General features: G+C 38.5%; 1 protein-coding gene across 1 annotated transcript in view; it reads left to right on the forward strand.

The window, feature by feature from the left end:
- LOC141422709 (aldehyde oxidase 3-like) overlaps positions 1 to 13,957 on the forward strand; it is a 109,949-nt gene that overhangs the window by 42,898 nt on the left and 53,094 nt on the right. The window contains 3 exon segments of the mRNA XM_074072308.1: positions 6,311 to 6,407; positions 7,680 to 7,804; positions 12,187 to 12,320. Of these exon segments, the coding sequence (XP_073928409.1) occupies positions 6,311 to 6,407; positions 7,680 to 7,804; positions 12,187 to 12,320 (356 nt within the window).

Genomic DNA, 13,957 nt, shown 5'->3' on the forward strand with positions numbered 1-13,957 from the left:
TGCCTCCAGACGCTTTTTTTTTCTTTTTCTCCCTACCTTTGATGAGAGAACAACCGAATTACACCTGCAAGCCGAAAAACTTACTGAAACTGTATTGCATTTGAACTGGGGACACTTGGTGGGGCTTTTTTTTTTTTCTTCTGTGTGTGGGTGAGTGTAGTTTTGTTCTACTTTATGCATCCCCTTTGATGAGACAACTACAGAACAACATCTGAGGCATCAACTCCAGGACTGGAGATTGAGACGGACATCCAAATTATTAAGACTGAAATTGCATTGCATATAAACTTGGAAGTTTTTTGGTTTTTTGGTTTTTTTTGTTTTTTTTAATTTTCTATTTTCCATTTTATTTTAATTCATTTTTAGAAATAGATATTACTTTCATATACTTATTCTTTATTTTTTTTATCTTTGATTTTCAATCCTCTCTCTGTCACTCTATTGTCTGTTCAGCTTACTGTCGATTAGTACACTAACACTCCCTGTTTATACCTTTGAAACTCTCTTGTCTGATACCTTGTTCTGCTTTCTCCCTCTTGTCTGTATATTGGTTTTCCCCTTTTCTTTAACTTCTTGCTTTCCATCTCAGCTCACTCTTCCATTCTCAATATTACCATTGTTATTATTACAAGCTAGAAAATACTTAATTACACACAGTACAGGGACAGTAACAACACCAAGGACAATGACAGGAAGACAGAAAAAACAAGGAAACCAGTTTCCCCACAGCAAAAAATTAGTACAGGAACCAGAGGGGAATGAAGAGAACAGAAACTCAGAGCCAGACTCCAACAAAATGAAGATAAACTATGCCAAAGGACCCAATGAAGCCTACAAGAATAATTTAAAAGAAGACATACTACAAGTACTCAATGAGAATTTTATAGAGATGATACTGGATAGGGTCAACCAAAATGTACAGGAGACACTCAAGAAATTCCAAGACAATAAAAATAGAGAATTTGAAAAAGCAAAAGAAGAAATAAAGGAAACCATAGAAGCACTGTATAAACACCAAAATGAAAGAGAGAACACAATGAATAAATGGATAAATGAACTCAGGACAAAAATAGACAACAATAAAGAAGAAAACAGCCAGGATATGGAAAACCTCAGAAAAAAGAACGAAACAGAACTGCAAAACAAAACGGAAGGCCAATCCAGCAGAATAGAACAAACAGAAGACAGAATCTCAGAACTTGAAGATGAAATGGTAATTAAAGGAAAAACTGAAGAACTACTAATTAAACAACTCAAGACCTGTGAAAAGAAAATGCAAGAACTCACCGACTCCATCAAAAGACCAAACTTGAGAATCATGGGCATCGAAGAAGGAGAAGAGGTGCAAGCGAAGGGAATGCGTAATATATTCAACAAAATAATAACGGAAAATTTCCCAAATCTAGAGAAAGATATTCCCATACAAATGCAAGAGGCCTCCAGGACACCAAACAGACCAGATCAAAATAGAACTACTCCACGACATATCATCATTAAAACAACAAGTTCAGAAACTAAGGAAAGAATATTGAAGGCTGCAAGAGAGAAAAAACAAGTAACATACAAAGGTAAACCCATCAAAATCACAGCAGACTTCTCAACAGAAACATTAAAAGCAAGAAGAGCGTGGGGTGAGATCTTCCGGGCACTGAATGAGAATAACTTCAACCCCAGGATACTCTACCCAGCAAAGCTATCATTCAAAATAGATGGAGCAATAAAAGTCTTCCATGATAAGCAGAAACTAAAACAATATGTGACCACAAAGCCACCATTACAAAAGATTCTGCAAGGGATCCTGCACACAGAAAGTGACACCCAACTTATCCATGAAAAGGCAGGCAGCACCAAACCACAGGATAAGAAAAAGCAAGACAGTAGAGAGTAACATCAAGTTAGGTACACACAATCAAACCTTCAAACAACTAAGATAACTAAATGGCAGGAATCACCACATACCTATCAGTACTAACACTTAATGTTAATGGACTTAATTCACCCATCAAAAGACACCGTTTGACAAAATGGATTAAAAAAGAAGATCCAACAATTTGTTGCTTACAGGAGACTCATCTCACTGACAGAAATAAGCATATGCTTAGGATGAAAGGCTGGAAGAAGATTTACCAAGCCAATGGCCCCCGAAAACAAGCAGGAGTAGCAATACTTATCTCTGACAAAGTAGACTTCAAACCTACATTGATCAAACGAGATAAAGAAGGACATTCCATACTAATAAAAGGGGAAATAGACCAAAAGGAAATAATAATCATCAATCTGTACGCACCCAATGTCAACGCACCCAATTTCATCAAACATACCCTGAAAGACCTAAAAGCATATATAAACGCCAACACAGTAGTTGTGGGAGACTTTAACACTCCATTATCATCAATAGATAGGTCATCCAAACAAAAAATCAATAAAGAAATCCAAGATCTAAAATATGCAATAGATCAAGTGGACCTAGTAGATGTCTACAGAACATTTCATCCAACCTCTACACAATATACATTCTTCTCAGCAGCCCATGGAACCTTCTCCAAAATAGATCATATCCTAGGGCACAAAGCAAGCCTCAGCAAATATAAGAAAATAGAAATAATACCATGCATACTATCTGACCACAATGCAGTAAAAGTAGAACTCAACAACAAAAGTAAAGACAAAAAACATGCAAACAGCTGGAAACTAAATAACTCATTACTTAATGAAGAATGGATCATCGATGCAATAAAAGAGGAAATTAAAAAGTTCCTAGAAGTCAATGAAAATGAAAACACAACCTACCGGAACCTATGGGACACAGCTAAGGCAGTCTTGAGAGGAAAGTTTATAGCCATGAGTGCATATATTAAAAAGATTGAAAGATCCCAAATCAATGACCTAATGATACATCTCAAACTCCTAGAAAAACAAGAACAAGCAAATCCCAAAACAAATAGAAGGAGAGAAATAATAAAAATAAGAGCTGAAATCAACGAAATAGAAACCAAAAAAACCATACAAAGAATTAATGAAACAAAAAGTTGGTTCTTTGAAAAAATAAACAAGATCGATAGACCCCTGGCAAACCTGACTAAAATGAGGAGAGAAAAAACCCAAATTAGTAGAATCAGGAATGCAAAAGGGGAGATAACAACAAACACCATGGAAGTCCAGGAAATCATCAGAGACTACTTTGAGAACCTATATTCAAATAAATTTGAAAATCTAAAAGAAATGGACAGATTTCTAGATACATATGATCATCCAAAACTGAACCAAGAGGAAATTAATCACCTGAATAGACCTATAACACAAAATGAAATTGAAGCAGCAATCAAGAGTCTCCCCAAAAAGAAAAGTCCAGGACCTGATGGATTCTCTGCTGAATTCTATCAGACCTTTAAAGAAGAACTGATACCAACCCTCCTTAAACTGTTCCATGAAATAGAAAGGGAAGGAAAACTGCCAAACACATTTTATGAAGCCACTATTACACTTATCCCAAAACCAGGCAAAGACACCTCCAAAAAGGAGAACTATAGGCCAATCTCCTTAATGAACATTGATGCAAAAATCCTCAACAAAATAATGGCAAATCGAATTCAGCAACACATCAAAAAGATTATTCACCACGACCAGGTAGGCTTCATCCTAGGGATGCAGGGGTGGTTCAATATACGAAAATCAATAAACGTAATAAACCACATTAACAGAAGCAAAGACAAAAACCACTTGATCATCTCAATAGATGCAGAAAAAGCCTTTGATAAGATCCAACATCATTTCATGATAAAAGCTCTAAGAAAACTAGGAATAGAAGGAAAGTTCCTCAACATTATAAAAGCTATATATGACAAACCTACAGCCAGCATTATACTTAACGGAGAAAAATTAAAACCATTCCCTCTAAAATCAGGAACCAGACAAGGATGCCCACTATCTCCACTCCTATTCAACATAGTACTGGAATTCCTAGCCAGAGCAATTAGGCAAGAAGAAGGAATAAAAGGAATACAAATAGGTAAAGAAACTGTCAAAATATCCCTATTTGCAGACGACATGATCCTATACCTTAAAGACCCAAAAAACTCTACTCAGAAGCTTCTAGACATCATCAATAGCTATAGCAAGGTAGCAGGATATAAAATCAACATAGAAAAATCATTAGCATTTCTATACACTAACAATGAGCAAACGGAAAAAGAATGTATGAAAACAATTCCATTTACAATAGCCTCAAAAAAAATCAAATACCTAGGTGTAAACCTAACAAAAGATGTGAAAGACCTCTACAAGGAAAACTATAAACTTCTGAAGAAAGAGATTGAGGAAGACTATAGAAAGTGGAGAGATCTCCCATGCTCATGGATTGGTAGAATCAACATAGTAAAAATGTCGATACTCCCAAAAGTAATCTACATGTTTAATGCAATTCCCATCAAAATTCCAATGACATTCATCAAAGAGATTGAAAAATCTACTGTTAAATTTATATGGAAACACAAGAGGCCACGAATAGCCAAGGCAATACTCAGTCAAAAGAACAATGCAGGAGGTATCACAATACCTGACTTCAAACTATATTACAAAGCAATAATAATAAAAACAGCATGGTACTGGCACAAAAACAGACATGAAGACCAGTGGAACAGAATAGAGGATCCAGATATGAAGCCACACAACTATAAGCAACTTATCTTTGACAAAGGAGCTAAAAATATACGATGGAGAAATAGCAGCCTCTTCAACAAAAACTGCTGGGAAAACTGGTTAGCAGTCTGCAAAAAACTGAAACTAGATCCATGTATATCACCCTATACCAAGATTAACTCAAAATGGATCAAGGATCTGAATATCAGACCCCAAACTCTTAAGTTGATACAAGAAAGAGTAGGAAATACTCTGGAGTTAGTAGGTATAGGTAAGAACTTTCTCAATGAAACCCCAGCAGCACAGCAACTAAGAGATAGCATAGATAAATGGGACCTCATAAAACTAAAAAGCTTCTGTTCATCAAAAGAAATGGTCTCTAAACTGAAGAGAACACCCACAGAGTGGGAGAAAATATTTGCCAACTATACATCAGACAAAGGACTGATAACCAGAATATACAGGGAACTTAAAAAACTAAATTCTCCCAAAACTAATGAACCAATAAAGAAATGGGCAGGTGAACTAAACAGAACTTTCTCAAAAGAAGAAATTCAAATGGCCAGAAAACACATGAAAAAATGCTCACCATCTCTAGCAATAAAGGAAATGCAAATTAAAACCACACTAAGATTCCACCTCACCCCTGTTAGAATAGCCATCATCAGCAACACCACCAACAACAGGTGTTGGCGAGGATGCGGGGAAAAAGGAACCCTCTTACACTGTTGGTGGGAATGTAGACTAGTACAACCCACTCTGGAAAAAAATTTGGAGGCTACTTAAAAAGCTGGACATCGATCTACCATTTGATCCAGCAATACCACTCTTGGGGATATACCCAAAAGACTGTTACTCCAGAGGCACCTGCACATCCATGTTTATTGCGGCACTATTCACAATAGCCAAGTTATGGAAACAGCCAAGATGCCCCAGCACTGACGAATGGATTAAGAAAATGTGGTATCTATACACAATGGAATTTTATGCAGCCATGAAGAAGAACGAAATGTTATCATTCGCTGGTAAATGGATGGAATTGGAGAACATCATTCTGAGTGAGGTTAGCCTGGCTCAAAAGACCAAAAGTCGTATGTTCTCCCTCATATGTGGACATTAGATCAAGGGCAAACACAACAAGGGGATTGGACTATGAGCACATGATAAAAGCGAGAGCACACAAGGGAGGGGTGAGGATAGGTAAGACACCTAAAAAACTAGCTAGCATTTGTTGCCCTTAATGTAGAGAAACTAAAGCAGATACCTTAAAGCAACTGAGGCCAATAGGAAAAGGAGACCAGGAACTAGAGAAAAGGTTAGATTAAAAAGAATTAACCTAGAAGGTAACACCCACGCACAGGAAATCAATGTGAGTCAACGCCCTGTATAGCTATCCTTATCTCAACCAGCAAAACCCCTTGTTCCTTCCTATTATTGCTTATACTCTCTCTACAACAAAATTAGAGATAAGGGCAAAATAGTTTCTGCTGGGTATTGAGGGGGGGAGCGGGAGGGGGTGGAGTGGGTGGTAAGGGAGGGGGTGGGGGCAGGGGGGAGAAATAAACCAAGCCTTGTATGCACATATGAATAATAAAAGAAAAATGAAAAAAAAAAAAAAGAAATCTTGAATTGGGCAACACTGGTAATACCTATTATTTGTTATTTTCCACAGGATGCAATACAACATAAATCATTCATAGGACCTGAAAAAAAACTAGAACAGGGAAACTTTGAAGAGGCATTTCAATGTGTTGATCAAATCATTGAAGGTAAATTCTTAAGTCTCTTTTTTATCATGGGAGTTTTTAATATATTGATGCTACTTCAGTCAATGATGTTGCTTATATAGACATTGGGTAAAGTTGATACATCTTAATTTTTCTCATGGAAATTAGAAAAGAGAAGGACACTCAGAACATTAGACTTAGAGAGGTGGGGGAAGTTTTATGAAGGAACTTGATTCCTTGTCCAAAAAATCTGTGCTGGTTCCAGAAGACCTTTGAGATGTTTGAATAGCAAAGTAAGAGGATCAAAGCACCTGGTGGAAATGGGAAGAATGTCCACATAGATGAGACAAAGGTCATTACAATGTGCCAGGTGAGAGGTGATGATTGGTAAACAGAGTAGGGAGAATTGTACTGACTAGGTGTGAAAAACAAAGGAAAATCCAGGAAGATTCTAAAAATGAGAGATTTGTTTGACCAGGGGAAAGGTGATATCATTAGTGAAATGGCAGACATTACAGCATGTTTGCAGGCAGACAGAAGATGAAGGGTCCTTTGAGGCCAAAGGACATTCATGGGCACTGTCCATGGGCAATTAGAAAGGATTCTGCTGCTTTAAGGAATTCTTGGGCTGGAGAGGTGGGTATGGGAGAAGCCATAGTATTTTGGTTTTGGTTTTGCTTTTTTGTGGGGGGGTGTTGTTTTGAGATGCTGGAGTTCCTCACATGTGTTAGGCAAATCCTCTGCCACTGAGCTCTACACCCTGCCCCCTGTGGGTTTTTTAATGAAGTCTCCGTCAATTCAGTGGGTTCTAAGGTGTGGTTTGGAGTTTAATATTTCTTGCAAATAGATGGAAAAAGATGACTTATTGTCACCGTTGACAATCAGTTTTTTGTTGTGTGTAAGGTCAGCTCTGTCCCCCAGGCAGCTTCATTACAGAAATGAATTTTCCCTTAGGTAAGAGCATCTCATTCTTTACTCTTCCCTGACGATCCAAGTTGTTGCTCAAGTCAATAAAAATTAAGTTTCCAGTTCTTGAGAATACACTGACATGAGCAAGTAGGGAAACAGAACCATAAGCACAGGAGATTTTTAAACTGCATATGATTGCTCAATTATCTTGTGTATAATAACAGCTGCTTGTAGAAACTAGACAAATTACAATGATTCTTTAAAATAAAGGCGAGAAACCAAATGTCATCACTATGGCCTGGAAGAAAATAGTATTAACACTTAGTAAAATGTACCGCACTTTGTTTTGAATATATTTAAAAACAATATCTCTAAAGCACATTGTGTGTTTGCTGTGTCTACAAGGGGAAGTGAGCTTTGGAGGACAGGAACATTTTTATATGGAAACTCAAAGTGTGCGTGTGGTACCAAAGACAGAAGATAAAGAAATTGACATATACATGTCCAGCCAGGATGCGGCATTTACACAGGTGGGTTCCTTTCCAATCTAATTACTTGTGTCACTGTGCTGGAAATTCTACATAAGACATTGTCATTTTTCTGATTTCTAACTGTGAAGCCAAGGTGATGAGGTAACATTTGGCCAAAGGCTGAACATCATGGTAGAGGCAAAGCCTAGTCCCACTTTTACTAGATTCTGTTAGCCTTATGCGAAAGCCTACCCCCGTGTCTCAGATGACTGCCTCTTGCTTCATTAGAAAACAAAATTGAGGCCATTGGGCATGAGCATTCCTGGTCCCCATCTCCCCTCTCCACCCCCACCACACGCCCAGTCTCTGCAGGTGAGGACTCCTCCTCCTCTCCAGGGCCAGCTCTACACCTGCACCTTTGGTCCCATTTGCTTCCCGCAGTTATCCCTCCATTGTTCCCAACAATTAACGTCCCACTCTTCACTGCTCCATCTCGATCCATCCATAACCAAAAGTGAGTCACTTTTAAGTGATCCCTTGATTCTGCTTTACCAGATGGCTGTGGCTTCTACCTCTCCTTCCCTTCTGAGACAAATGTTGTTTTGTTTGTGGCACTGGGTGTTGAACTCAAGGACTTGCACTTGCCAAGTACTCCTACCACCTGAACCATTCTGCCAGTTCTTTTGCTTTTAGTTGGCTTTTCAAATAACTTTGTCTGAACTGGCCTAGATCCTTGATCCTCCTATACCACCTCCTGAGTACGTAGGATTATAGGTATAAACCACCAACCCTGGCTCTGAGACAAGTTTTTAAAACAATTGCCTACATTTGACTTACTTCCTTACTTCCCATTGTGCCTCAACTCACCGCTTCTGCCAAGATCATGAGTTTGCCTTGCTACCTCTCAAATCTAAATGATGCGTTTCTGTCCTTTCCGGATGTCCCTGCTGCCTTCCACACTGCAGCGCTCACTACAGACCATCTGCAGAGGACACCGCAGCATGTCCTTGTCACTCTCCATGCTCCTGTCTTGTCTGGTGCTAATTTCTCAAGTTTTTACTTATGCTGAATGATGGAGCTTTTTCAAAATAAAAGCTGAAATAGTAAAGCATAAGAAGGAAATAGAATACGCTAAACATACATACCGATAATAGTCTCCTTTATATTCACAGCACAACCATCCTTGGAAAATTTGACTTTAATGAGCACTATTTATCTCCTATGTGAATTTTGTACAAATTTCCCCAATTGGCTCACTAATGTCCTGGATTTTGTATTTTAGGGTTTTTTTTCCCCTGACCTAGCATCAAATCCAGGATCGTGCATTCTTTGTCTCTTTAGTCTCATTTAATCTAACACAATGCCCAAGACTTTTTTTTTTCTCTCATAACATATACATTTTTGAAGATCCAGACCAGTTGTTTAGTGGGATGTCCCTTAATTTAGACTTAGAGTTGTCCCCTGCTGATTAGATTCAGGATAAACATTTTTGGCACTGAGAGGACAGGGTGGTGTCTTTGAGCTCACCATATAAGGAGGAACATGATGTTGGTGGGGCCATTATTAGTCATTGGGTAAAAATGGCACTTCTGGGTCAGCAAAAGTACCTTCCCCAACCCCTTAGTGATGAATAAGTCACCTATGGTCTGCTACTTAAGACGAAGTATATGTCTATTCCCTGCTGGGTTTAGTACCACCTATCATTCTGAACTGGTGACTTCTTCTAATTCCATTATACATCCTATATTTATTACTTAGTTCTCCTTCAGAGAGCTTTAAATTATCTTTGTATAGATATAAACTCATAGTTTTTTTTAAAAAATAGAATTGATATGTCAAAATTCATTCTAATTATGATTTTTGGTGCTCAAAGTGCCCCAAATCTGGCCAGTGGGAATACCTTCAAGTTGGCTTCTTCAGCCTTTTGACAGAGATCCATCAGTGGTTTAGAATTTTATTACTTTCTGGGTTAGCAGGTATTTCAGGCTGATTTTGTCCTTTCCTTGCCCCAGAGCTAGAATTGGCCTTTGCTCCCAGAAGCCCTGGTTATTTTTAATGGGGAATGGTATTTAGAAACTGAATCTGTTCAGTGCTACGGGGATACCATTGCTCCTGAGCTCTTTCCATGGACACAGCTAGGAAATACATTTTTAAAAAAAGATCACATCACAGTGCTAATAATTTCAGTCCAATAGCACTGTGTCCTTTTCCTCCTTTCCTTCATTCCTTATTTGCAACTCCCTTCACTCACAGTGAGAACCCTGGTTCCCAACAATATAGGTACATGTATTTATTCATTTGCTCAGTCCTATAGTGCACACACAATAGTTTCAGAAGCATTCATTCAACACTATCCACAACAAGCTTACTAAGTCAAGTTTAAGCTTTCTTTTTATTCTTCTATACTACTGACAGTATACAGCCAGGGTACTGGGTTCAACGTTTACTTGGATTAATGTTTTATGGTCATATCACTTTTATATGCAGTCAAGTTAATTTGGACATTCTATTTTAGAGGATTTTCTGATTGAAGTTTAATTCTTATTATATAAAGCATTTTCCTAAATATTAATAGCTGGATATATGGCTTCAGTTATTGGCATTTCATTATCAAAGTGTGTGGACTTACCTTCATACTTTATAAGGATGTCTTCACGGGTCCCAGAGTTTTTAATAACTGTTTTTTCCCCAGTGCCCTTACACACTGGAGAGTGTAATATCCATCTCCTGCCAACCTACCTGCCATGAATCATCCAAATTGGAGCTGAGACTCAGGGTGTTTACCCCGTGTCTATTGCTATTAGCCCCAGCCATGGTGTTTGGGTGCTCCTGGAATTCACATCACTACAGGCAGAAATAATCCAGCAAATGACCATTTGTTTGCACAGTGGTCCTAGTCATACCTTGGAATCACCCAGGAGCTCTTTGAATGTTTGTTTCTCCTTCTCAGACCAATTAGATCAAAATCCCAGTCAGGTATTTTTTTAATGTATCGCTTTAGTGGGAGCTCCTTATCAGATTTGCAAACCCTGAGCGCAAGATTCTCAGTATGCCATCCAATTTAGATACCTGTTGATAATAATCTATAAGGGATTTGTCTCTGAAATGTATCAAGAACTTTAGAAATCACTTAAAATTTAATGTAACTCACAAGTAATTATGGAGAATAAAATGGAAATTGCATCAGGTGGTGCTTTGTTATTCACTTTTCATTCATTCCTCATGCAATGAGTGGTGAGTCTTCAGGCAATTATAGCTAAAGACAATCCTTATCTTCTTCTTTCTCTGTCCCAATTCTATGATATTTCTGTGTTTCTAGTATCTTTCTTATGCCTGCACAACTCTGTGGGTATCACATATTTGGTTTCAGGCCATTCTCAAGCTACACAGATTATCCTCAGAATGCACAGATACTATTTCTCATTTTGTTTCCACTGAAGTACCCCCTGTCACTCACTGCCCATGGTGGCTTCTGCTATGGCCACGCCCTCCCTTCTAGCCACCTTCCAGCCCTACTTTCTACCTCTCTATTCTGAGTGTGATCTGTTCATAGCATTCTGTACCAATGGCCATATTCTGCCAAGAAGAAAGAGTAGCCATTATTTAAATGGAAAAACTACTCAATGGGGATTCAAGTTTTGAGATTTTGTTCTTCACATTAAAATCATAGTTCCAAGTTTTCTTATCTTTAACATGAATAAATTCATTAATGCCAAACCATAGTTCAAAGAATTATTTCCTAATGACTGAGTTATACATGGATCCTCTACTGAGTGGCCCCATAGGCCATGTAAAGAATGGGAATTGCCTTTCTGTAAACTTCCTCCCACCCTGCTGCTGTAAAGTTCATCACCCCTTCTCACCTGCTGCAGCTGAGATCTTTACCAGTTTTCCTCCAGCCCACCTGCTTCTGCTTCAGTCCCTCCCTATCTGCACCCTATCTGTACAGAACTATGGAGGTCACAGCCAGCCCAGATTTATGTCACATGGACTATGGACTGCTGATCAGCTCTGGCTCCCTGATTCGGGATCATTTTTCTTATTTCCCTCTGGATAGTGCATAACTCCTTCTGTCTTTTCTGCCAGCTCATTCATACAAGGTATTAGTGTTAATGTCTGACAGGGAAGAGTCTCAGGCAACCCTTTGCAAGACTGTAGGGCTGCTAAGCAGAGGACAATGAAGACTTCAATGTGGTTATTTTGTAATGTCATCTATCATTAATAAATTTTGAAGAGCAAAACCAATTTATTCCTTTGATTGGAGCATTGTAGGTGCCTATAACGTTTTCTGAGTCAGTCCCTCCAAATAGATGATAAAGAAATATATTTGTATTCAGGACAATGGGCAAATGATAAGAAATTTCTTTTTCGGTGAATGAACCTCTTGCTTATTATGTGTGTTCTGTGTAACTGGGGACCTGCAACCAACCCCTGACTCGCAGGAAAAGGTGGCTTGTACCTTAGGAATCCCAAAGAACAGGATCAACTGCCATGTAAAAAGGGTCGGCGGAGCCTTTCGAGGGAAATCAAGCAAGCCTGGGCTCCTGGCATCGGTGGCGGCTGTGGCAGCACACAAGTGAGTGCATCTGCAAGCCAGACTCATAGGGATGTGTGGTCCTCCATATTCCAGCTCCTAGTACTCCATTCCTTTAAATCTAAGAGGTGTCTCAAAGATACTGGAGGATAGTAACCAAGGGCCACAGAATTGGGCATGCTTGCCTTCATGCTTTCAGTGGAATCAACATCTCTGATCTAACTTTTCCTGTGTTTTTAGCTCAAAGTCCTTCCTGCCTCTCAACAGCAAAGGAAGTAAGGAAAAATGAAACAGACAATTTTATTAATTAGTAGTATTCATTGGGACATGAGCAAAACTCCACACATATAGAATATTAAGATTTTGCCTATGGATGGCTTACTATTTCTGAAGAAAGAGGACACCTGATGGTCCATAAAAAATTTAATGTGTGTAGAAGGACTCTCAGGAAACTGCTGACAATTGTGCCTTCTGGAAGAGCTATGTGGCTGGAGACAGTAGCAGGAGAGACATTTTTCACTAAGCACTCTTTTGAACTTTTTTTTGAATTTTATTTTATTCATATGTGCATACAATGTTTGGGTCATTTCTCCCCCCTTCCCTCCACCCCTTCCTTATTCCCCCAACTCCCTCCCTTACCCCCCTTATCCCTTGCTACCAGGCAGAAACTATTCTGCCCTTATCTCTAATTTTGTTGAAGAGAGAGTATAAGCAATAATAGGAAGGATCAAGGGTTTTTGCTAGTTGAGATAAGGATAGCTATACAGGGAGTTGACATGCATTGATTTCCTGTATATGTGTGTTACCTTCTAAGTAAATTCTTCTCAAACTAACCTTTTTTTTTCTTTTATTATTCATATGTGCATACAAGGCTTGGGTCATTTCTCCCCCCTGCCCCCACCCCCTCCCTTACCACCCATTCCGCCCCCCTCTTCCCCCACCCCCTCTATACCCAGCAGAAACTATTTTGCCCTTATCTCTAATTTTGTTGAAGAGAGAGTATAAGCAATAATAGGAAGGAACAAGGGTTTTTGCTGGTTGAGATAAGAATAGCAATACAGGGCATTGACTCACATTGATTTCCTGTGTGTGGGTGTTACCTTCTAGGTTAATTCTTTTTGATCTAACCTTTTCTCTAGTTCCTGGTCCCCTTCTCCTATTGGCCTTAGTTGCTTTTAAAGTATCTGCTTTAGTTTCTCTGTGTTGAGGGCAACAAATGCTAGCTAATTTACTAATTTACTATGTTGATTCTACCAATTCATGAGTATGGGAGATCTTTCCACTTTCTATAGTCTTCCTCAATCTCTTTCTTCAGAAGTTTATAGTTTTCCTTGTAGAAGTCATTCACATGCTTTGTTAAGTTTGCACCTAGGTATTTGATTTTTTTTGAGGTTATTGTAAATGGAATTGTTTTCATATATTCTTTCTCAGTTTGTTTATTATTAATGTATAGAAATGCTAATGATTTTTCTATGTTGGTTTTATATCCTGATACTTTGCTATAGCTATTGATGGTGTCTAGGAGTTTTTGAGAAGAGTTTTTGGGTCTTTAAGGTATAGGATCATGTCATCTGCAAATAGGGATATTTTGATAGTTTCTTTACCTATTTGTATTCCTTTTATTTCTTCTTCTTGCTTAATTGCTCTGGGTAGGAATTCCAGTACTATGTTGAATAGGA

The sequence above is a fragment of the Castor canadensis genome, chromosome 4 (assembly GCF_047511655.1).
Source record: "Castor canadensis chromosome 4, mCasCan1.hap1v2, whole genome shotgun sequence".
Lineage (NCBI taxonomy): Eukaryota > Metazoa > Chordata > Mammalia > Rodentia > Castoridae > Castor > Castor canadensis.